This window comes from Plectropomus leopardus, chromosome 3 (assembly GCF_026936395.1).
Source record: "Plectropomus leopardus strain MGB_pleo_1.0 chromosome 3, ASM2693639v1, whole genome shotgun sequence".
NCBI classification, from domain to species: domain Eukaryota; kingdom Metazoa; phylum Chordata; class Actinopteri; order Perciformes; family Serranidae; genus Plectropomus; species Plectropomus leopardus.
The window spans coordinates 15,539,979-15,564,984 of NC_142178.1; the positions used below are offsets into that span (position 1 = coordinate 15,539,979).

General features: G+C 39.5%; 3 protein-coding genes across 4 annotated transcripts; 2 read left to right on the forward strand and 1 right to left on the reverse strand.

The window, feature by feature from the left end:
- Positions 1 to 2,973: 2,973 nt before the first annotated feature.
- On the forward strand, positions 2,974 to 5,903 carry LOC121942441 (uncharacterized). Its single transcript, XM_042485643.2, has 3 exons — positions 2,974 to 4,248; positions 4,371 to 4,404; positions 4,736 to 5,903. Exons 1-3 carry the CDS (start codon positions 4,006 to 4,008, stop codon positions 5,125 to 5,127), a joined length of 669 nt encoding a protein of 222 aa, XP_042341577.1. The 5' UTR covers positions 2,974 to 4,005; the 3' UTR covers positions 5,128 to 5,903.
- A 2,497-nt stretch (positions 5,904 to 8,400) lies between these two features.
- On the reverse strand, positions 8,401 to 11,554 carry LOC121942271 (tumor necrosis factor ligand superfamily member 14-like). 2 transcript variants are annotated; one of them, XM_042485426.2, is made up of 8 exons: positions 11,396 to 11,554; positions 11,211 to 11,300; positions 10,682 to 10,946; positions 9,836 to 9,904; positions 9,611 to 9,644; positions 9,414 to 9,485; positions 9,069 to 9,306; positions 8,401 to 8,858 (listed from the first exon to the last, which is right to left on the reverse strand). In XM_042485426.2, exons 3-8 carry the CDS (start codon positions 10,877 to 10,879, stop codon positions 8,654 to 8,656), a joined length of 816 nt encoding a protein of 271 aa, XP_042341360.1. In that variant the 5' UTR covers positions 10,880 to 10,946; positions 11,211 to 11,300; positions 11,396 to 11,554; the 3' UTR covers positions 8,401 to 8,653. The 2 variants fall into 2 exon arrangements, with proteins under 2 accessions (XP_042341360.1, XP_042341359.1); XM_042485425.2 differs by having other exon boundaries at positions 11,387 to 11,549.
- Positions 11,555 to 16,700: 5,146 nt separating this feature from the next.
- On the forward strand, positions 16,701 to 24,696 carry tmed1b (transmembrane p24 trafficking protein 1b). Its single transcript, XM_042485722.2, has 5 exons — positions 16,701 to 16,988; positions 18,740 to 18,837; positions 18,940 to 19,129; positions 21,890 to 22,057; positions 22,245 to 24,696. The coding sequence occupies exons 1-5, from the start codon at positions 16,737 to 16,739 to the stop codon at positions 22,293 to 22,295; spliced, it is 759 nt and encodes a 252-aa protein (XP_042341656.1). The 5' UTR covers positions 16,701 to 16,736; the 3' UTR covers positions 22,296 to 24,696.
- Positions 24,697 to 25,006: the final 310 nt, after the last annotated feature.

Here is a 25,006-nt window from a genome sequence, read left to right on the forward strand (position 1 = left end):
TGTAGGAGGTCAGGAGCTGTGTGGATCATCAACTGATGCAGCAGGGGAAGCCCTGACCTATCAATTACACCAGTTGCACCGTAACCCAAGTGATTCGTGACTTGCTGAATCTTACAGTAAAAAATAACCAAAGCTTAAAAGTCCAGTCAAGGCATTTGCTCTGCTTACTTGGAAGAAATGTACAGACTCAAAATGCATTTATTCATTTATTAATTTACAGTTTAAGCGTTACCAGTGATCTCTCTCACTGCATGTTGTCTGCACTGATCCAAACACATCAAGACAAGTCTACAGCCATGCTAGCAGCTTTGTGAGGTTGTACTTAGAAACACCTAGCATTTTCCAATAAGCATAAACACATAGTACAACTGATGCTGATGGGAACTGACTGCAACTTTGTTTCAACATGCTGAATCAGCCAAAAAACAGATGACAAGGGCTGATTTGTGCCAATGGTGTGGGACACAGCACAAAAGCATTAGGGCAACAGACACTCACCGACGGCTCGACATCGACATTGTCCATCCTGGGAGAGGGATCCCTCCTCAGATGCTCTTCCTGAGGTTTCTACCATTTTTTACCCCCAGGTTTTTTTTTTTGGGGGGGGGGGGTTCCTTTAATCATTGCAAGGGTCTAAGGATAGAGGGCTGTGATTTGTGATAATGGGCTTTATTGATAAAAATGACTTGACTTGAATCGACAGTGGCTCACTGTCGGCATGGTGTGTCAGGGCCATAACAGGTATTTGGATATGAACAAAACTATTCTAGACTTCAAATTGTGACCTGGTGATGATGCTAGATGAAAAGAATTATCAGAATTATTAATTCATTTTAGTAGGGGCATGTGCCCCTTCAAGGAAATCCATTCAGTAAAAACATTTCACTGAAAGCCACAACTATCAGTCTCCTGGTGGAACTGGAGAAAAACTCAGGGGTTGATATAAAGTGGAGGGACACATTGTCTTGTTGACCCTGGGCTGGTCTACTTTTAAGCTATCAGTTGAAAGGCTTTTGTCACTGTCAGTATTCTCATTGATCATTTTTTTGCCACAGTTCCCCTCTTACAAAAATTGAAGGTGTCACACTTGAGGGCATTAATCTGCTGCTAAAACAGCTGCTACTCTTCTGTGAAGGCTTTTGAACCCATCGACAGGGATTTGTTCCCATTCAGCCACAACAGCATTAGTAAGGTCTGGCTGATGCTGACTGATAGAGCCTGGCATTACAATTCATCTGAAAGGTGTTGAATGGGTTTAGATCAGGGCTCTGTGAAGTTGCAGGCCAGTCAAGTTTCTGCTCACCACACTGAGAAAAACATTTCTTTTTGGACCTTACTTTGTGCACAGGGGCAGTATCAAGTTCAAATGCCTTCATCCAGACTTTTGCTTCAAACCTAGAAGCAAACTGTTGCCCTAAATCATTGTATGATGCAGCTTTTTAGGAGCAGTGTCTTGACTTTAGTAACATGTAGAATTGCAGATTGCAGCCAGCTGAAACTGAGAATTCCTTCAGTAGGCTATTCATGGTTCAGGAGGTCTTTTCCTCTCCGTAACTTCTGGAGCTGGTGGGTCAAACTGGTAAAAACACTGTAAAAAGCAGTTCAGATCACTGGTTTCCTTGTGCTGTTCAGTTTGTTGGGGTTGCTTCTTATTGAGGGGATAAAAATGTGAACAGTCCTGTCTAGGGCCAATGTTTGGTTTGTCTGTTCAGGGCTGCTGTAGAAATGTGATGCAACATTGCAGACTGGACAAGGACCCACTCCCTATGTAGATATACACAGCTCATTCTGAGGTAACTAAAACACAAATATTCTACTTTTGAGATAATTGTACGCACAGAAAGTGTATTCTATTATATTGCATTTCTGCCAATATGTCCCTCTAAATCCTACACGTTGGACCTTTAAGAAATCCCTCAATTCGAGCTAACGGACTTTGCCGAACCATGAAAAACAGCACAAGAACAAAAGTAGGTAACACTTAGTTTGGATGATCCAACTACAGACAGTCTATGGAGTATTTGTAACATTTCAGCAGCTTATTAGTTGATATTTAAAAATTTATGTTTTGCTTCATTTGCAGATGTCTATTTAGAGTATATGTAAAAATGTACAAAATATTCTCAGAACAGTTTATTTCAACTTCAACTATTCACTCAGCCTAATTGTTACAAATACTCTATAGATAAACATCTACAAACCAAGCAAAGCAATTGAATGGTTGAATCTTAGTTAATAAGGTGTTGGAATGTTACAAATAGTCTCTAAACTATCAGTAGGCAGACTCTTTAACTCTTACCCAAAAGTACCTAAAAGGTATGTGGTAAAAATGTGTCAAAATATTTTTAGCCACGCAAAAATGTCCCTGACGTGACTGTGATGCAAGGTGATGTAATTCTACATCACAACACTTATAGCCTACAGTCACATGCTCAGTTCCAAAACTGCAACTACTGCTTTTCTGTTTTCATGATGAGCACTCATATGAAATGTACAAAAATGGAGACACAATCTGCTTACTCAGCAAGTGTAAAAAAAAAAAACACTTAAAAATATGAAGAAATTATTGCTACTTAATTAAAAATGTCAAGTCTAACATAGCTTCCAGCATGTTAATGTGACTGACTTTATGCAACACCAATAACTTATTTTCCATCTTTTGCTCTCTAATATGAGCATTTAAATAGTGAAACACTTGTTTGGAAACAGCTCTCCCTCTATTCTCCTTTCCCTCTCAGTGTTGAGCCCCCCCCCCCCCCCACACACACACACACACCCACACACCATGTGGGGAATTCCCGTGCATCAGCCTCCTTTAAACTGTACTACTTATGGGTTGCTGTAATGTCTTGGGATACCTGTTGCTCCAGCTCCTCCGGCCTGTTCACACCCACCTCACTCTTCCTCAGTCAAGTGCAGTTCACTTCAGTTCATTTCAAAAGGCTTTATTGACAAGACATTTGACATGCATTCCCAAAGCACAATTACAATTAAAACACAGTCAATGAAATAAACAACAGATCACATGAATAACAATAGAGAACAATAGATAATTAAACCACCAAAGAAAATAGAATATAATATTTATACAATACATACTGTATTTAGACATACATATATGATACATATCGCAAATGTTTACGTGTGCGTATGCGTAATACTATGTTTGTATAAGATTGTAAGATATCGCTCTCTCTCGCACACACACGAAATGCATTGGGGGATTTCTGTTTGTTTTTGCACAACTGTAAAACCCACGCTCTGATTTGTTCGTCAGTTGGCACGTGGTTATGCCAAAGTTACGCCAGGTATATAAAGGTGGAGTTTTGACACTTGCAGCTTTCTTTAGCTCGATGATGAAACAGTCTTTACAATTGCCTCACCCTATCCCATTACATCCCACACGTGCGGGCGCGCACACTCCTGTCACTCCTTATGCCCAAAGAAACTTTTCCAATAAGACCATTGAGTCCAAATTCAAATTTGTGTTTCATTATCTCCATTGTGGCACTTTTGCCAGACGTGTTGAGTTTCAGAGTGGAGAGGGAAATGTGAGCCTGTGTTTGACTGAGTCGGAAGGCAGTGAAGCTATAGAGGATGCTGCAGCGTTTTCGCACCTATTTGTTTTCCACCGCACGCGCTGTCTGAAGGGCTCAGTTGCGCAATCGCAGAGACAGTTGCGGAAAGTCTGCTAGTTTTCTCACCTCGCGTTCATGCCGCGAGGAAGGCGGGCGTGTGTGGAGAGGGAAATCCATGACTTCCGCGTTTTTCCTCCCTGTCTGAAACCGTGTGCACAGCAGGCTATAAAAAGCCATCATGGTGCTCGTCTCACATACTCGACATTCACATTAAGACGCAGAGTGGGCTGTGTGATATCAAGAGGACTGTTTTGTGGCTGTAAACCACTGAACATCTGGAGCTGTACAACTTTTCAAGTCTTTTATTCGCTCTAAACTGGACGGCGAGGACAACCTCTCTGAAGCTCAGGCATCAAACTGCCAATTAATGGGACAGCAAGATAAAGAAATGGACATTGAGTCTCTCCAGAAGAGCGGCCGCCGCCGTAGAAACTGCCTGGACGTTTTTCTCGTCGTTTCAGTCATTATTCTTTTCGTGGCGGTGACAGCTGTGGCTGCCGGCGGAGTGATGGTTGTGATGGAGCTGCGGTCCAAACTGGAGCCCCCACGTCCGCCTTTTGAGTTTCAGACCTCAGAGCTGACAGGAGACAACCCTAACCCAACATACAAGGTAAAGAAATGGTAGTTATCATTACAGTCTGAATGATTTACTCTTTTTGTTTACACTTTTAAAACTTTGAGCCACCCTGTGCACATTTTAACCCACTTTATCTTTTCACCTTTTGTCAACAGATGGAGAACTTTGCCTATCTTGAAGCCACCTCATGTAAGTCTACTTTTCCTTACTAAAAGCAGACATTTAACAACATTGTGTTTAGGGATAAACTCAAAATATCATATGGAGTAAGGATAATGCCATCATGTAGATTTTTTTTTGTCCTTTCCATGAACAAAGTGCAATGTCCAAAATTTAAAGATATAAAGATCCTTCAATTGCATCACTAAAATGACATTAAGAAGAGTTTGTATAGTTTTTACGTCTGCAAAATCATGCCAGATTTCAGGCAGGATAACACCACAAAGGAATGCAACCATTTAACCTGTTGTTACACAGTGTGAATGTCATCTAAATAAGATGTGTTTGTCTCCTCCTGCAGGCCAGTTAAAAACCTCCACCATGGAGTGGGCTCCAGTCCACTACGGTGCTGGGAATTCTGTGGGAAGCAACTTCGTGTTTGACCAGGAGCAGCATTCCCTTATGCCTGTAAGAGAGGGGACCTACTTCATATATGTTGAGCTCAACCTCACCTGCACCTCTACCTGCAATGCTGGCGTCCTCAGCATACGTGTGGCCGATGATATGGCCGATAAGCTTACCTGTGAGGTGGATCTTCCAGCTCATACAAGACATGTGAGCAGGAAGTGCTGGACAGTGAGCCAGCTGGATGGGCAGAAACTGATCGCTCAGCTGTCTGTACCAAATGAGGGCCTCCAAAACTGGAAGCTGGAGATGAGTGGCTCAGGATTAGGGATGTTCCACGTGGACTAATATGGAATCTGCAGAGCTGCTTCCATCATCAAGATGCAGATCCGGCCATGACCTTTGGGCTGTGACTAAAGAACAATACCAGCATGTGCTTTCTTTAAGTACAAGTGGTGAAAATGGGTATTTGCCAAAACCATTTTCAAAGCTATGATTAGATTTGCATACTAAAAGTGCAAGACGATGAAGCTCAGCAGGACTTTAAGGTGGAATCTGAAGAGAAGTTGCATTTACGATGATGCAAACAGCATATGGAAAAGACTGGACACTCATTCTGTGTAAATATGTATATGTTACTCTGTATCTGATATATTTATTTGATATGAAACTATTTATGTATCTATATTTATATTTTTATAGACATTTATTTTGATGTAGATATCACTACATTAGTGTTGATGTGCAATACACTGCAAGTCTAATCAGCCTACCAGTAGCTCTGTTTTCATTTTATAAATGACTAGGGGCATAAAGTTGAGGCTTTCAAAAAATGTGATTGTTATTGTGCTCCATAACTCCAACAACCTCCTTAGGACCCTCATTTATCCGATGTTGTTAAAGTCATTTTATCTCTTCTGGCAAATGATGAGTAACAGCAACATCCCATGAAAATGATCCTTCTGTAATCAAAACATGACCAGAATAACTGAAATATCTGTAACGTGAACTTGTCAATTAAGAAAATGTTTTGTGTTTGAAAGATATTTAAGTCCTGTGGACAAACTACAAACTGTTGAATGTATTTTATCGGAATCCATATTAAACGTGGATATGAACACTGAGATCACCTTGGTGTGAGAAGTAGAAAATGACGAGTGTGAAAGTGATTGTGACAAAGTTTTGTGCGGAATATAGGTAAGGGAAAGTTCCGTGCTGTTACGCAGCACATACCGGGAACTGCATGTACATCACTTCCTGTTTATTTACCATACAGAGTGGTTTAGAAAAAAAAACTGTGGGCCAGCAAACAAACACAATTATACCTCCACTGTGATCTGAACTTAAGTGAAACAAATATCACCCTCTATTATGATACACGAGTTACAGCTTTTATTTTGTCAGTGCACTCGAGACATGCTCAAATATCTAAGGGGAATTACAACATGCAATTTGTTTAATCAGATCATTACTTTTGAAAAGTGTGTGTAGTTTGCGCTTTTCAAAATTTCTTTATTTTCTTTATTTTCTTCATGGTGACGCACTCTTCAAAACTATTGATTCCCGAACTGAGAAACGAAAGAACAATTCATCGTTCACATTCAAAGCTACACATCAGTGGTCTAAAAGTGAATTTAGATCCTTTACTTAAAACTGCTACAATCAGTTTTTATTATAATGGTGCATCAAATGACATTTTGAAAATGGTCAGTCATGATGATGAACCTACAGAGAATTATCAATCATCTTCAAAGCTCTTTGTAGAGCTTTTTGGAGAATTTCAGCTGTTAGTTCAGCTTTGGCTCACTGCACTGCTCACGCTGTGTCACTTCCAGCCATAGCAGGCAGCTCTTTTTAATGGCAAAGCCCTAAAACCCCACTGTTTACTACCTGCTCAGCACGAAACAGCAGACTGATACTACTGGCATCTAGTTGGTGGACATGGTGCAGCATTTTGCAGCTAAAGAGCTCCATATTTCCCTCACAGCGTGGTAGAGACCAAAAACAGGGCTAAAAGGAAGGAATTATTAGACTTGCATTCATCAGGTGAACACAACTTTAAATAAATCACAATGTTGAAAGTGTTTGCCAACAAGTTAGATTTATCAGCTTGAAGGTGATGAGATATCAGTGTTGCATCACTGAAGGTTAAAAGCTTCCCCGTGGAGTGTTTGACCTTTAGTGGTGCTATACAGGCACTTTTTATAGGTCCTTTTGTTTGTTTGTTTGTTTGTTTGTTTGTTTGTCTGTACGTGGACATGCACACTGATGCAATTCACATCATGGTTTCCCACTAATCAACAGATTTGCAGGCACACGCACCACAAGCTAGTAAACATGGACACAACCAATGTATTACTGAAATTCTTGAAAATTGCAAGCAAATTATTTATTTATTTTTCCTTCAGTAGAAGAAATTTTAGGGGACATAAAGATAAGAAAAGCACATTTTTTAGTGAAGTGGGACTTAAAAATCATGCTGTCAACATGTTTTGTTTTTTCTTCTTTCCTCATTTGATGGCACATCCCTGTTTTTTTTTCTGCGGTGGACTGAATTGCACGTGCAAGTGATGTGCACCCATGCAATGTACAGTAAACCCCAACTACACCCAAACTAATCAACAGTTTTATGCATAAATACAGCTTAATCTAGAAAAATGCATCATTTTTCATGAGCTAAATATGTAATGTATGCACAATCTGAATCTTCAAAGTAAATAACTACAGTTGGTAAATGAATTTAATGGACTAAAAAATGCAGTGCTTCTAGTGCAGTAGACATATAAAGTGGCTCAAGACAGACAAAGCAAAACACAAGTACCTAAAAACTGCACTTAATACAGTACTTGAGTAAATAAACTTGATACCTTCAAACGGTGCAAATATTGAGCAACAACAACAACATGAGGATTTTTAGGTGCAAAGTCTTCATGCTCAAGCTGCAGGAGCAGTATTTTGTTGTGTGTTTGTTTCACTCAGACACACAGACGCTTATCTGCGTTGCAGAGCAGGAAATGACCCAAATGTCTCTGCTGCATCTGAGGTCAGTCTTTCCACTTGTACATTTAGTTACCTACCTGTGTATTTCTCTACATGGTTTCCGGTGTCTTCACACTACTCTCATGCATTTGTTGAGACTTGCATTTTTGCGTTTCTTTTTCCACCCTAATTCCATGGCAGAATTCCTGTGTTAGTTGCTGAAACTCTCCTTTACTTGTCATCTCTGTACCTTCTGTACATGTCTTTTTTTCCAATTTGACGCTGCTGCGATGGCTGCAAAACTTTCCCCTGAGTGCACAGTGAGAATCGCCGAGTCAGCAACACCGACCTCAGCAGCTCTTCCTCTCCATCCTCTCCTCAGTGCATCCTTACTTAACCACATCCTTCACCTCTCTCTCACACACACACACACACACACACACACACACATACATACAGGCGTTTCTATATGTATGTATCTGTAAATCAGCTTTGTGGTTTGTTTCAGTGTGCTTAAACCATTCAGGCTGCTTCCAGAAAAAAAAATTGTTCTGATTCTACTACAGATTGTTTTAAAAACATTTTCTCATTAATTTTATCTGTCCAGGATATGACCTTATCTGGAAATGATGCCATCTCACATTTTGTTTGATAAGACACTATATTTTATTCACACAACAAAATATTCAACAAACAATTCATAGGAATATATAACCTGAATATCAGGTACTTTTTATGATATCACAACTATTTGTTGCTCTTTCATGAGAGATTGAAATACATTCAATGAGTACAGTATAATTTAAATTATATATATTGTATATATTAGATATATAAAATTCACCACAACACGTAGAGTACATTAACACAGAGTGTGTGATCTGGGACATAGGTATTATTGCAGCATCTTGCCTGGAAATATCAAATACGCCCCCATGAGATTGTCTTTAGGTCCTGGACGCAGCTTATTAATATCCTCCAATGTGACAAAAATTTTGTCTCCCCTCTGCAGGTGGAAGATCCCAGCCAGGAAACTGTTCCACAGATCTTCCTCTCTCGGAGGCGTTGTACTCAAGTGTTCCCGGGTCAAGCAGCGGTTACTGGAGAAAACATGGCCGAAATTTCAGAGAGCAAACTTACCACAACAAAATAAAGACAGCACTGATTTCAACTTGCACTGGAATCAACAGAAGCAGAGATACAAACATGGTTGCCCCCAAACTAAGCACTTGTGAGCACATGTGCAGTGACGGAGGAAGGAGGTAAGGAGGTAAGGAGGTTAGGAGGTAAGGACGGGTGCACTGACAAACCTTTTTGATCTCATTAGTTCTAATGGTTTGTCATAGGCGCTTGTGTCTCTCATGACCTTATGCTGGATGAGTGAACACTCCTCTGTAGCATCCAATGTCAGTTTAGAATAGATGTAGTAGTAACCCTCCTGCTGAACCACCAAATGGCCATTGTCATAGCTCATGTTGTAGGTGATGGCATCGCCATGTATGTTTTCCCACAACACCACGTTGTTTGCCCCTTTAGGAGTATTGGATCCTGGGATTAAGACAAGAGAGGAGAGAGGGAAGTTGTGGGGGAGTTGTTGTAAATGAAGAAAACAAAGTAGATTAGTTGACAATACTTTGGGTGTTGAGGGCTCTTACCTGTGAGTTGAGCAAAGGGCCTCTGCTGGACCTGCTCCCGAAGTGGTTTCACTGTGGGAATCTCATTGGACTCTGTTCAAGAAAGCAGGTTCAACCAATCAATCAATGTAAAACCTCTTGCAGAGGCAACATTCATTCATACATTACATGTTTGTGACTCATCGTAATCGGTTATGTAACAGAGAATAACTTGATACCTTTGTGTCCCCCTTGACCCATTTTGGGGCCACCCTGAAACAGAAAAAAAGAAGGTGTTAAAGGGATCCTTTGCTGACTTTCATCAATCTGTGTCTCAAAACAATGTGTGAAATACTTATTCAAAGCTGAAAACTCAACAACAATAACAACAGAAAACAGGCTGTGGGACAGTGTAACCTGTGACTCAGCACCCAAAAATATGCATCCTCAACACCCACACTCACCTGCTGGGCAGATGCTTGGGGAGTGGACAGGTTGCGGCACAGAGGATGAGACTTACAGTTGGAAAATTCCTACAAGGAGGGAGGTAAAAAAAGAGGGTGAGAAATACAGGAGGAACACGTGGGTGAGTAACAAAATCTGTGAGTGCTTGCAAGCATGATGTCAAAAGTTCAAGATCACATAAGAACAGGAAGTGTCCTGCGTGGTGGAACCCAAAAGAAATGTACACACAAAGAAAGGCACACTGACATATGAGACCAAAAACTAAAAAAGACAATCAGGCCCTTATTTAAATTTTAAAAAAAATTAAAGAAGACACATTTTGAGATTGTTTTTCAAATCGAAATTGTTGCCTCAGCCTTGTGATATACAGGTAACATGAAAACAAAGTAATGTAGTGGATTTAATTCTGCCTTTTAAGTGAGCTATTGAGAAATCCAGTGACTATTAAAGGTATGAGAGTCATTTAGGGACACTGTACAGCCAATATTGGCTTAATTTTAACTGTAGTCTATATTACATAAGACGCAGAAGATACTACACAGTAGCAGCAGGTGTGTAATAAACAACATTGTGAAACTGTTGTAGAAAAGTGAAGTTAAAATGTGGGTTTGCACTAGAGAGGAAAGAAAGGGAAGTAGAACTTGAGAACGAGTCCATTTGGCACATTCGTCATTTTGAACCTCTAACTTAAAGAGAAAATGACCACCCACGTACAAACCAGTTTAGCTGTCCTGTAGTATCTGCTCATGACGTAGAGGAAAAGAGGGAAATTCACGATTAAAGGAATTTCCATGTGCTCCAAGCACAGAGGTTTCTCCCTTGAGACACACAAACATGAGCCTCACCTGAGTTTTTTCATACAGACTGTAGATGAAAAATCCCTCGACAACAAGTCCCAACAGGGCTAGTCCCACCAGTGGAAGAAGAAACTTCTGGCTTATTCTTGCCCATCTCTGTTTCCTTCCCCCGGGCACAGAGACATAGTTGGCTTGGCTGTCCACCACAAACACCTGGGGGCATGTAGCCACACCGGCCTCTGCCATCCCACCAGATCACACTTTGACTGGGATGCTAGGGGTCAAAGGGCCTGACGTGAGTGAGGAAGGGGTGCTGAAAGAGACAAAGTTATAGTTATGTAAAGCTGTAAAAAACGTGTTAGGAATGAGACAAGAAACAGACAGGATGAGAGAGAGACATGACACATACAGACAGGACTTCAGGAGTTTTGTCTACCAAGATTACATGCGATGCAACTAACTTCTGGGAAACAAATTTCTTCATATCCTGATTACTGCAAGACAAGACAGCCTCAACATGTTCAATATATTAAAAAAACATGTATGCTTTGTTCAAAGTAATTTAGAAAGTGATTACCTTGGATTTAAATATGCACCAGATTTTCCTCTGTAGATTAGTCAACCATCCAGCAGCACAGGGCAGACCACACACACTCCTGTCAAACTCCTTAGGGATACCAAATGGCATAAATGTTCTCAAATGCTTTAAATAAAATGAATAACATTCTCTGATATACCTCTGTGTAAGCTCACCTGTCTCACCTTCTGAGAAGAACAAAGTCCTTCCTCTGCACCACCGAGTACAGCTCTCTGTGCTCTTTCACCTCTTGTGTTTGCTCGCCTGCTGTCAGCTATCACTAATATTGCTCCCCAAGCAAGCTCATGTAAGGAGGAAATGAAGATGACACGGGGAAGAGAGAGAGTGAGTAGTGTGTGAGTGTTTGTGTGGGACACTCCCTGCAACTACTGAATATAATTATCATCCCTCAGCTGACACTTCCTTTTCTCTTTTGGCAATTTCTCACTCCTTGTGTGTCATGTTCTCCTAACACTTTTGGTTTGTTTGTCTCGGTGGCCTTTTTTTTTTTGTCAGTTTCTGAGAAACTTGCACAATCGTTTTGTCTTGCTGAGCCTTGCATTTGGCACCTTTTTTTTTAAACCTCACTGAAGTGTGTTGTTAAAAAAGTGGAGCTGGTTGTTGAGGCTGAGTTGAGGGGGGGTTCAAGTTGTTAAATTCACACTTGTACTTTTGACCACTGCTGCTACCACAGACTTGCATGTAAACGTCAACAGTCTTACTCATTTGTGCTCCAATACACCGATTGTCAAAGCTTATATTTACAAAGACCATCAAGTTATGACTTTTTTACACATTTTCCTTTATAAAAATAATTACGGGAACTTGTGGTTATTATCTCATTTCAGCAAAAACAACTTGCAGTGATTTAATATGACTAATTTGCTGCAGAGGATTGGAGACAGTGAAGAAGTGCAAGGAGGCCTCATGTAGCAACAGTGTCTTTTTGTTCAATATTTTCTTCAAGATTTGCTTCACTTTTTATTATTCTTCCTCTTCCCCCCGCATACGTTTTAAACTTCTGTGATTTATCAGCAATTGTTTTCTGTTTTTAGGCACAATGTACTTTTACCTGCTTTGTTACAACATCCCACAAATGTCATTCCATGTCTGTAGACAACTGAGCAGAAGTACAGAAATGTGAGCAATCTGTGTTAGTTGTAGTCTTTTTTTCTTCTTCTTCTTCCTCTTATGATTTTTTTTTTTTTTTACCATGTATCCGAACCAAGTACTCTGAGAGATACTTTCATTTCCTTCTCCTTATCAAACATATCTTTTTCGTATGTGCTAATGATATTGCACACTTTGTTATTCCCCTGCTGTTTAAATGCTGTAAGATGTAATGAAGATCCAGTTAAGTATCTGAAATATGAAAAAAGGATGATTCATGATTTGCTCAGTGTGAAACTTTTTTTTCTTTGTTAGAAGAGGAGACAGTTTGATATGACAGACTCCATATGTTGAAACCACACTGCATACACTTTGACTTACTTGCTACCCACGCACGCACAAGCACATACACACACACACATACACACACTGTGTTCAGTGGAGATAAAGAGTTGGGGAGGATGAACGGAAGTGTAAAGCTGTCGTGGGCCGCTGTGGTTGTTGCTTGATTAATGCAGTTATTGCAAGAGAAAGAGATGGATGTGTGGAATCCTAGAAATAACTTTGTGTAACGGATTTCATAGTTAACACATTTAAGAGAAAATAAAATGGGGAAAAAACTCTTCTATTTACTCTAACTGGCTCTCTTTTTCTTTGTTATGAATTTCATGAAATTATGAGACTGTTGTGCTTGCATCAAAGATTTGTTTAGGCTACGGGTGTCCGACATTCATACAAAAGGAAAGCAGAGTAGGAGTTTGTGTTGCAAAATGTATTCTCACTAAGCAACACAGACTAAACAGCACTGACACCTCAGGAACAGCATATGTGTAACCGCATATGTGTAACCAATAACATATATGATAAAGCCATTCCATTTTTAGTATCCCATTAAGTCATTAAAGTGGACCAACGTGCACAATACCAGGGCTGAGGCTGGCATTGGATTGACTAAATGTCATGATGCTGTGACCGGTGTCGCGGCTATTGTCCAGGAGTCTATCTCTGTGATTTACAGGGGGTGTCCATAATCACTCTGTTTGCTACCTGTTGCGCTACATAACCTTCGCCATTTTAACTGGGTATTTATTCAGGCGAGGGGAGCTGCACCAGATTATGAGCCCTCAGGATAAGCCTTCTGTGTGGGCCCCCCCACACTTCTTTTCTTGATCCATGTCTCTCTCACGCACCTTTTCATTTTTTTGTTTTTCAGAAAGTCAGTTTGATTTCTTTCACTTGTTGGTTGGTGCTCCAGCAGCATAAGCAGTCACTTGCTCGGCCTTAGCTGCCTTTAAATACGAAGTCCAGAGGTGGACTAAACCATTTTGTGCCTCCAAGGGGTGAAAGAGGCCTCAGAAAGCATCTATTTCTTTTTTAATCCAAAGTTCAGTCTCTCTACTGATTATTCAGCCGTTTTTTATTTGATTATAACATTACGTAATTAGAAATTTTTAAAAAAGAAAAAAGAAAGTGAAATGCCACCAACAGGCATTTTGAGGGCCCTCCTCCCATTAGGGTCACTGGTCCCATTTCACTCCCACTACTATGCCCCTGATTAGGGCCCCCTAAAGTGCCAACAATGAAACAAAAATTGCTTTCCATTTTTTTGCCTTTCATTTACAATATGTCAAAATTACAGCTGTGTGACACATAGCCTGCCAGTAATGACACAAAATGACGATAATTAAAAAGTGTCCAAAATCTTAATTTACTACTCAAGTAAACTTTTGCTCTTTTTGTTGGGAAAATATTTTAAACTTCACACTAGGTAATTCACAGATATAAGTTATAAAAATAATAGTGGCCAAATTCCATTTAGCTGCTTCACTGTTACTGTCTTACTGGGACAGTTGAATAGAACAGAGCCATCATGAATGTTTTTATTAGTGCTGGGCCGTTAACGGCGTTAACGTGCTGCGTTAACGCGGGATTCTTATCACGCGATAAGCAAATTATCGCGCGATAAACTATTCACTAAGTTGGGTCTATACAGTGAGCAAGGCACCAATTTCACTTTGTTGTTTAAGCGCGGATGTATACCTGGTCGAATTACGTGGAGGGGGCGTGAACAAGGCGGAAGCTGGTCTGCCTGAGTGACTGGAGTGATTGGCTCAAGCCGTGTCACAAAGCTACTGACTGTTAATGGTCTTCTTCATGACCTCTAATGTAGGCCCACAGTTCAGTTAGGGTCATGTTATCAGAGGCTGCGCCCTCTGCTGTTCATTCCAGTTAGCAGGAAAAAGCTTTTTTCCACATGGAGACAGAACCTGTGTTCCTAAATGTCTGTGTTTAACAAAATAAAAAAAAGTTAAACACCAAATTAAATCTTATGGAACATTATTTTTCTTTACCAAATATTATAGTAGAACAGCTTTCTCAAGCAGTTTGTGATGCATTTTCATCATTTAGATAGATAGATATTATTTTGAATGTCTTTGGCAAAATTCAAATCTATAATTTTAATCTAGATTAATCTAGATTAATCTAGATTAACTACAGGATTGCAGTGAGATTAATCTAGATTAAAAAAATTAATCTATGCCCAGGACTAGTTTTTATCAACAGTACGTTGACATGCACAAAATATTCTTTTTTCCCCCTACTTCTGGAAAAAACAAATCTTATGAAGCCGTTAACTTGACTAATGAAAAGAATATTCCCACAAGCTGTGAATACTCCAATTAATGTGCCCTAACATTAGCACAGGTGAAACAGCTGGAACCACCTGTGCTATTTTTCTACGTAACATCAAAATAGGATTTTTTTTTTCATATTTTCCATTGGTGGTGGACTTGTTTGACCATGCAAACACAGCCTCCCTCACTGTTGCAATATTTGTGCATAACCAAAAACCTACTTTTATCGAAATCTTTCGTCGTGTTTAGAAAAAACAGGGTGTTTCTCCTTCTGAACAAGAACATGACCTTTTGTTTTGGGCCTGCATCTGCTGACTAGTTGGTTTGCATACAATGCATCCATGACAACGCACAGAGTCGACCGTTACCAGGCAAGAGGCCGTGTGTCACAAACTGGGAAAAACCCTCTTAAGACACATATTTCAGAACGCGCTGTAAATGTTCAAAGAATTCTCCTAAAAGATAACAATGTTTTACATCTTAATCAGAAAATGATTCATTAAGACAATTCTGAGAATCCAAAGTTGAATTTGCTGTTTACATGACATCCTGTATCACATTCATAATACTGTCATATTCATAATAATAGAGGATTATTTGTGTACATGTTTACATACCAAATGAGCGGTCAGAATGTCTGCTGTGAAAAAGGTTTGGTCAGTGAGGCAACTGTTATAATTCTATAATATATTATATAATATCCATAATCATGAGTCAATGGCCAGCACATGCCCGTCATGTCACATTGTCACAACCACAACTCATGTCATCTCACAACTGCAATCAGAAATCCCCAGAGCTGAGAGCTGTGGTGTTAACATGCTAAAAAAAAACCCATTCATTAACGGTTCAAACTTACTTTCATTTTCCTGTCCGGACCCTTTTCACAGCTGCAGCTGTCAAAATGTTTCATGGCTAGGTTTATTGTACTAGTTAGCAGGCGCTGGCAATATAAACTGTTGCTGTCAGTGCTTGTCAGCTAACAGACCCACCCATCATTGAGTTTATTACCTGCTGTGATATTTGAAAATGATGAAATGCATATACTGAATAAAGTACCACATTGCCTATGGTACATGTCCGACACAGGACACAACAATTTAAAGCATTAAATGAACTGTAATGACTGTTTACATCCTAAGGAAGGGAAGGCCCAGGTCACCTCATTCCTCCCCTCAACCACAACTGAAACAGAGATCTTAATAAACAGGTGTCCTTTGGGTCTGGGAGAGATTAAGAAAGGGATCAAGCCCACAGTGGACCATCTCCCCTATATAAGTATATACTATTAGTATATTTTAAGATTTTTATTTCATCATTAAGCTATAACTGACTGACATACACTTTCAAAATGTTTTTCTTTTTACAGTTCTAAGTGACATACAATTTGTTGTTGCTTATTTGAATATTTTCATTGAGTATTGGTTATCATCCGTTTTTGTTTTTGCCATTTAATTTATGAAATTATTCCATTTATTTTATGTTTATTTCACATGTTTGAAACATCTATCTATCTATCAATGTAATCTTAACAAACGCTATTGGTCACAATCTATAACATGCAATTTAATAATGATGTTTATCACAGCAGAGCCATGCTGTACGTCAGGGGCACGAGCGGGGACAGCAGACTTTCATCATGGTTAAGATGTCTCTAATGAAGGCGTCCTCAGCCCCTCCGTGATTGGAGGAGGATTGCTACTCTTCCTCCTCTGATTGGTCAGCGCCATTGTCGCCTCCGTCCAATCACATCATCCCAAAGTTCTGCTGCGGAAGAGGGATGCAAAGGAGATGGCTGAACTTAGATAGCCCTGTATTTGGAAATATCTTCACCATGGACCTTTCCCGGAGGACACAGGGGTGCGGAGGACGACTGTTTGTCCTCGCAGTCGTGTTGGGGTGCTGTTTGGGGTCTGCGAGTAGTTTCGGTCAGAGTCTAGACAGCGAGTTCACGTTTCTGCTGCAAGCCGGAAGATCCGAGTGTTTCTTCCAGACAGCAGTGAAGAATGGGACGATGGAGGTCGAATATCAGGTAGCTGAGTGTGTGTGTGCAGACATAATCACTCAGTGTGTGCACATGTACATGAAATCTGTTGAAGATGACACAGGAATGAGATACTGACGGATAACACAGCCGTTATTCCTTTAGCTAGCTCACGTGCTTGCTGGTACTGTATTTGCATACTCCACGTTATTGCATATTTTCAAAAAGCCAGCGTTACACTGCAGCTGTAATATCGGCTCATATCCCTCCATTAACTTGTTATTGTTTGAAGTAACGTGACAAATCTAACAACATATTTTCCAGAAACGGTAAATAATAAATCAAACTTATCCAGAGCCAAAAAAGTGCAATAAAAAAACAACTTCCTATTATAGATGGCCGCAAATAATTCACTCAGAAAGATCAGAGATAACAAAATACAGAACACATTGCACATAGTGAGTTTGAATGAGTCGCTATGTAAATCCTAGGCTGTATACATGGTTATGTTTACTGCATTGGGGCTAGAAAAGTGAAACCAAATGTCTCTTGTCTGAGGTTTCGTCATGCATTAGTTTATGCTTTCCAAAGGTCAACAGCAGGATCTTAAAGTCAGTTCATAGTGTTGATTAACTGCACAGGATGTCCACTCACTCATCAGAGGGAATTTTCCCTGTGAGTGGGTTTGGGCTGCTGCTCCAAAGCCATGGTGAAATCAACAGTCTGCTGCTGCAAGGAACAATTATTTCCATTATCCTTTAACCTGCTGATTATTTTCGCCATTTCTCATCTACAATGTCAGAGCATCATTAAAAAAAAAGTCACTTGTTTTGCCCAAATACAGTCCAGATCACAAATGTAAATTACTACCACAGCAGTCAAAGATAATTAGCAAATAATCTCATTAGAAATGATGAAACTAGTAGATTAGGGGCTTTTTATTTATTTAACTTTTTGTTGATTGACCAATCGTTCCAGCTCTGCTTTGGTCCAGCACCATATAAAACAATTAACCTCCTTAGCATCCTGTAAAAATCACTTGTATTCACCTAAAATCCAAGGTGTACCCATTTTTGTTCTATTTTTCGTACATGTACATGCATGGTCTCATTTGAAAGGTTACACTCTGATGATTTTTCCCCAGAATCAATGTAAGCGCCTCTGCCATTGAGTTATATACGCTTCAACTTATTGAAATAAAAGTTGTTGGTGTTTTTTTTAAATCTTTGCCTAAATATTTTCCTTAAAAAAGATGCTGCAGATGACTAGAACTGGGAGATGTTAGCTGAAAAACATAATGGGGCCATAAAATGAAGCCTCACTTCATCCAAATTCAAAGTAGATAACAATATCACAGAAAAATAAACTTTTTAAAAAGGTTTTATCCAGGTGCTTTAAAACAACTGAATGTGTGAATGTGGGCGAACACTTATTTGCACATTACCACATCTTATAATGTGGACTTCTGTCAGATCAGCAGTCTGTTTGTTTAGTGGGAGAGTCTCAAGCTAAGATCAGACAATACACTCTCTCCTGAAATGCACACGTAATCTCTCGGAAATGTTTGACTCGGGGCATCCTGGCGGTGCGCCGGTGCAAACTTACACAACAAAACTGAAACGAGCCTGGTACCAACCCGTCTGAGGACCTTTGCTGCATGTCACACCCCATGTCTCTCTTTACATATAGTATTTCCTGTCTGTATCTCTGTTGTCATACGTCAAAAGTAATGTTCAAGACGTTAAAAATAATGCTCTTGTTGAGCTTGTTGCTCACTGTGTTTCTGTGTGCACATCCAGGTTATAGCAGGTGCAGGTATGGATGTAGACTTCACCATCATCTCCCCAGAAGGCATCCAGGTCATCTCAGAGTCTCGACGCTCTGATGGAGTCCACGTGTCAGTGCGATCTCTCTCAGTCCTTGATCATATTTCACATCGCTGAGCCGGCGCTGTTGGATCTTCTCTGTTTATCTTTGATTTTATTTCCTGTTGTTACAGGGTGGAGACCACGGTGGAGGGAGACTATGAAATCTGCTTTGACAACAGCTTCAGTCGCTTCTCAGAGAAGATGGTTTTCTTTGAAATCATCATCGAGGGTCAAGGAGGGGATGTGGGTGGAGATGAAGAGTGGCCGGGGTTAGAAGAGCCTGATGGAAGCCTTCTGGAGTACAAGCTGGAGGACATCCGGGTGAGATGTTTGTTTTGTGTTTAGAAATCAATTAAAATCTAGATTTTTTTTTTAAAAAAGAAAAGGAAATCTAGTTCGCTGTGCAGCTAAGCTCTTGTTAACCCCCGCTGCTGGCACCAACGTCCACACAAAAAGCAGGCAAGAAGAGGAGAGACAGCTGTAAAAAGTTATTTGTGTAGGTGCAACCCTGATCAGTCATCAACGTTTTCATGTTTTCATTAAGCATAAAGACAACTGAGATCTGTCCTTGCTCCTGTAGCACTTGCCTCTGCACCAAAAACTATTAATTATAGACTGAAAATAGTATACAAGCACGGGGGGGAATCGACTTATTGACCGAAGTATGTCCGAGTCCATCACGGCGGCTGGTGATATGGTTTGAACCTTTAGAAGTCACACCCCAAGCGGCCAGGATCGGACCAGTGGTCGTTTTGGGGTGGCATGAAAATCACTATTTTATGAATCTAAAAATGCATCTATCTAGAAAATAAGAGGCAATTTTAGGCACCTACAACACAACATTAGTAGAATCTATGTGTTGCAGTTGTTGACCTGACAAAGTTTTTTTTCCCTTATTTTAAATTAATCATGTGCGTGTGTCCTTTTTTTTTTTTTATCTATCTGTGTCCTCTCTCTAAATTTGGACGTTTTTCCAGATCTTAGGTGAAACTCGTTATGAGTTCTGTTTTCCCTCAGCAGCAGTTAGAGGAGTTTGGGTTGCAAGGTGGATAATTGATCTGTTGTTCTGGTTGGAGCTGATCAGATCAATGAATGAGAGAAGCAGCTGCTACTAAAAGCAAACTTTTAGATCAGCACAATGGATGGTTAAGTTTCACTTCACCGCGCCTAGCGTTACGTCACTCCGTCTGTTCTCAGAGCACGCTCTGCGCTCTGAGAGTGTGGCTCAGTAAATAACAGAATGGTACATACCTACGGTGTATTTCAGTAGCGCTCGTAATGAACGGTCCTGCTCCAAAATTCTAAAATTCAATACATGGGAAATGTTCTCATTTTGTCGGGGTGCCACACATAAATGAATGTGTGGGAAACTTTGAGACTGAATAGCATTCAGTGCATCCAACATTTTCTTCTTATTCCTGCTGGTAAAGTACCAAGAACATAAAGCACAAGTGTCTCAAGCTAAAGAGTATTAACAGCTCTGAGAGCAGATGTTCAGCACAGTTTATGGCACTCAGCAGCACTATGAGCTTATTCTCTATCACTGTATCATCAGGGACATAGAGACACAGACAGATCCATAAAAAAGTTTTTTTTTTTAATTAAAGTCTGATGACATTGTATGTAACCATTGACTATTGTCAAAATGTACTACACACAAAAGTTGTAGTAAAACCAACTTAATAAATGTTTATGAAATTGCCTGGCCATGAAGCCATGACAGATGCCTCTGTAGTAAAAACAAGTTAATTCTGATTTATTTCAATAAAGCTAATCGAATCAAATTACTGTAACAATATGTTGCATCTTGCTGCAAATGAACGCATCCTTAAGCAGAGGTTAGAGTTTGTTTGCTCTAATGTTGTTTTTGATTATCTAAAAACAAGCCCCTACTATGAAGCAGGGCATTGTGATAAAACTGAGTACACTAACATACAGTAATGAGCAGTGAGTACACACCTGTACACTGACACTAGGTCGGCACGATGCATGACCAAAATGATTTTCTCCAAATGATCTGATCAGCTCTGACCAGATCAACAGATTAATTGTCCTCTCTGCGACTGAAACTCCTCAACCTACTGCAGAGAGAAAAAAAAAAGAACTCATGACTAGTTTTGCTTTGCCACCCCATAAATCCATGCTTGGAAAACAGTCAGCGAGATGATAGCTTTTTATTATAAACTATTGAGCTTTTTTTTAAATTTGGCTTTTCAAAGGATAAAGCTAGAATTATTTTGGATCTTTGTATTATCAACAAATCCCATGAGAATAGCAAAACCAACAATCAACTGATCCTTCTAACACATATTGTTGTGTGTGTAGCCAAAGCCTGATATTTATATCTTTTTTTCTGTGCCAGTGAGATCCATTGTTGTCCAAAAATAATTAAAAAAAACATCAGTGAGCCACGTCATTGGACTGTGTGACATGTTCTTACAGTAACAATGAGCAAATGTTCTGTAGTTTATTTTGAGTCAATCCCACATACGCTGCCCTGTTGCCGTAAACACTCACTACATCCTGTAAGTAATGTTTGCTGAAAACTACAGTGACCAGCTGTGCTGTAAATCATTTAGCCTCAGTTTGAAACTATATCTCTCTGACCTATTTTCCTTTGTCTTAAGGAGGAACACATTGAGCTTGAGGCGGATCGCCACAGACAGGTTGAGGAAGTGGGAAAGTATTGAAAGACGCAGTCTCGGTTCTGGGATCTGCTGACAATATGGAAAACATAAAATCACGTCAGCCTTAACCTTTTGGGAGGATGTGTCTAATAGATGAGAAAAAACGTAATAGCTGGAAACATCAGTTACACTGCGGGTCAGAGTAGCTATACAAAACCACAGTGGTGGTTAAATTGCCTAATATTATGGTTTGCCAGCTGACACAAAATGAAAACCAGTACAGAACATAACAAGTCAGCTAAATTCTGTACCAAGATTTGCAATAGAGAATGTGTCAACGATTTGAAATATTGTGTACTTCTGACACCATCTTCTCTGTGTCTTACTTCCATTTCTCTCTCATTACAGCAAACACTTTTTTGAAATCCCTAAAACTTTCTTTCGTTTTCCTCAGGAGTCCATGGACTCTCTGCACAGACGCTTGGAGCGCAGTCGACAGATGCAGACCGTGTTGCGGGCTTTTGAGGCACGGGACCGAAACCTTCTCGAAGACAATCTGTGGAGGGTCTCATTCTGGTCCTGCGCCAGTGTGCTGGTGATGCTGTGCGTGGCTCTTACACAGGTAAAAAGCATTGACACACTATGCTGCGCTATCTGGTAATTTAACTGGTAAAAGCTTGGGCCACTTACATTTCAAGAGACTGAAAAGCTCAAGGAGGGCAGAGGGTTTAGTTTTTATTTGAATCTGTCACACTGTTTGAATCATATAGCCAATAACACGCTTTCTGTGTTCATTTCTCCATTCCCAGGTCTACACTGTCCGTAAACTATTTGATGATAAGCGGAGGGTCTGCACATAGAGGGATTATTTTGTCCTGGTAAAATACAGCCTTTAAAGAAGAACAGTCCAGAGGATCAATACAAGATGTTCACCTGGTTACCCATTCAGATTATGTCCTAGTATCTTTCATTTAGCACAGCAGCATTCAACATCAATTTAAGCAAATCTTTTTTTACTTCTAAAATCTCATCTAAATCAGTTTGTGAGCAATAATTTAATATTATTAGGTCATGAAGGGTAACCAGATGAGGAAGCTGAAGTTGGAGCTGGTTATTTCATTTCATTTAGTGCCTTTAATGTCAAATCTTGCCACAAACCAGTGAGGAAAATTTATTTTGAAAGGCACTGCTCACATAGACGGAACAATAAACCTTGTAGGACAGTTGTGCTTTGTTTGTGAAACTGGTGAGAGCTTTGGGAATTTTTCATTCAAGGTAAAATTTTTATTACTAAAGGTTAATGGTCGGTTTTATGACACACCTGAAAGACTGACCCACAGAACTGCTAGTCTGCTGGTTTACAAGGGATAACAGTGTGCAATAGAGTTGTTGGCGTATTTGTTCTTCCTGACAATTTAAAGGGAGCCTATTATGCTTTTTCCAAATTTTCTGTCCTGTACAAGGTATGATATTAACGATGGCCAGAGTTAGAAGTAATTAGGTACAGGTATGTAAAAGTAATCCCTGTGAGCAAACACTCCAGGCTTGTTATGAATACCCCAATTATTCAAATGTTTTCTTTGTATTGTGGCTCGGAGCTGACATCAGATCGTGACAGATTTTCTCCATGTATGCCACTGCAAATGTTTACACGGCATAGCCTAAACGACTACATGTAGCTACATGCTATCATCAGGGTGTCATTTAAATTAAAGTTTTATTTAAATTTGGTTGCCGAGGTTGTACATTTGGAGAATTCGCATCATATTCCTACTAGAACATGTCGGGTTATGTTAAGAAGCTTTTATTTGTGATTTTTTTTATGGTAGAAAATGCAGATATTCTCTATTACAGTCATTTTCCAGCTGGAAGTACAATGCTAACGTACATTTAACTACATGCAAATGTCGGAAACATCTTGATTACTGATGTTGTTAAAATCTTCCTGGTTTCAGATCATATTATTGCTGGAACTTGTCTGGTTGTGTTTAGAAGCTTTCATTGGTGATTTTTAAAGGAAGAAAGTGTCGCTATTTTATGTAACAATCAGTCCCTGGCTGGAAGTACACTGCTACTTGTAGCTACATGACAACATCTGGGAAGCATGTAATCTTAGTCGCCGATGTTGTTAATTTCTCCCAAATTTCAGCCAATTTTCTTGCTTAAACATGTTCAGTTGTGAAAACTTTGTTGTAGAGGCTTTTATTGGAGATTTTTTTCACAGTAGAAAGTTCTGCTTTTTTACATTATAGTAATTTCCCAGCTACAAGTACAATGCTACATGTAGCTATATGCTAACATCAGGGAAACATCTTGTGTGATAATCTTGTGTGCAGAAGTTTTTATTTTCACCCTGATTTCGGATAATTTTCTTGCTTGGAAATTACTGTTAGATAAGATTTTGGTTTAAAAGGAGAAATTGCAGGGTTGAAAGTGTTATTCTCTGTAATTGTTACCATGGCAACACTGACAGTATAGAGATGCTAAGATATGGAAGACCAGAGAATTCAGCAGACTGGGCTTTTTTGGGAGAGGGACTTAAAGACACAGGCACTAAGACAGAGCATTTGAAACTGAGGATGAAAATAAATGTTCCAGTATAGCCAGTATGAGGAAAATAAAGTGTATTAAAGGATGTAAACATGTTCTAGCAGGAATCCAAAATACAAGTATGAACCTGAAGATTAACATAATAGGTCCCCTTTAATGTCTTAGCATTATATCAGTGATTTGGCCATCTGACCAGGCGTTTCCTTGGTTACAGGCGTGTTAATGGTTGGTTCTTTTAAGATGTTACTGATTTACTTTCATGTGCCAGTTCTTGCTGATGTGTTGACGAATAAGAATGTAGATTAACAAAGAGAAATGATTTGCAGTGTGATTGCCAATAATGTACAATGTGTCAGTACTCTTCCAGATAAATATGTATGTGTATGTCTGTTCAGATATATGTCAGAGTAATTCAGTGTGAAGATACCGAGTGTTAATTGTGCGTTTGTTCGATGATCCATCTTTTTTTTTCCAGATGTATGTTTGTGTTAACAGAATGTGACATTTTCATTGTGCTCAGACAGCCACTGAGCGTTTTTTTTTTTTTTTGTTATTTTAGTAAGAACAGGCTTTCATTACATACTCGATAGAAAAAGTAAAAATCAGGTTTACATGGGAGTCATTGATATTAATAAATGCATTTTTTTACACAGGAAGTACTTGGTTTGTTGTGAGTTGTCTTTCACGAATAAAGAAATTAAATACATAGAATGATCTTTTTTAAATGTGATCTGTCACTATTTGCATATTGTGCATGTAAATCATGAAAAACCTTAGTGCCGTTAAAACTGCCACATTTCTTGATGTAATGACACAACTTAAAAACAAACGAAACCATGTTCTTGACCATGTTCTTCTTCTGATAATTTTTTGTTTCTTGTATCTGAATTTGTTTTTCACAAAACCCTACTTGTGACAGTGCAGTATTTTTCCCTTGTAGAGGAAGCATCCAGGAAACCAAATGTGTAGACACACTTTATTTCTGCTTATGTAGCTCCCCCTAATGTCTGACCTTAAAAAA

Excerpts from the sequence above, each read along its gene's own strand:
- tmed1b (XM_042485722.2), top strand. The coding sequence starts at position 16,737 with ATGCAAAGGAGATGGCTGAACTTAGATAGCCCTGTATTTGGAAATATC. Across the intron at positions 18,838-18,939 it reads CGCTCTGATGGAGTCCACGT|GGTGGAGACCACGGTGGAGG; the intron begins GTCAGTGCGATC and ends CTGTTGTTACAG. Across the intron at positions 19,130-21,889 it reads ACAAGCTGGAGGACATCCGG|GAGTCCATGGACTCTCTGCA; the intron begins GTGAGATGTTTG and ends CGTTTTCCTCAG.
- LOC121942441 (XM_042485643.2), top strand. The coding sequence starts at position 4,006 with ATGGGACAGCAAGATAAAGAAATGGACATTGAGTCTCTCCAGAAGAGC. Across the intron at positions 4,249-4,370 it reads ACCCTAACCCAACATACAAG|ATGGAGAACTTTGCCTATCT; the intron begins GTAAAGAAATGG and ends TTTTGTCAACAG. Across the intron at positions 4,405-4,735 it reads CTATCTTGAAGCCACCTCAT|GCCAGTTAAAAACCTCCACC; the intron begins GTAAGTCTACTT and ends CTCCTCCTGCAG.
- LOC121942271 (XM_042485426.2), bottom strand. The coding sequence starts at position 10,879 with ATGGCAGAGGCCGGTGTGGCTACATGCCCCCAGGTGTTTGTGGTGGAC. Across the intron at positions 9,486-9,610 it reads GGGTCAAGGGGGACACAAAG|AGTCCAATGAGATTCCCACA; the intron begins GTATCAAGTTAT and ends TTTCTTGAACAG. Across the intron at positions 9,307-9,413 it reads GCCCTTTGCTCAACTCACAG|GATCCAATACTCCTAAAGGG; the intron begins GTAAGAGCCCTC and ends TCTTAATCCCAG.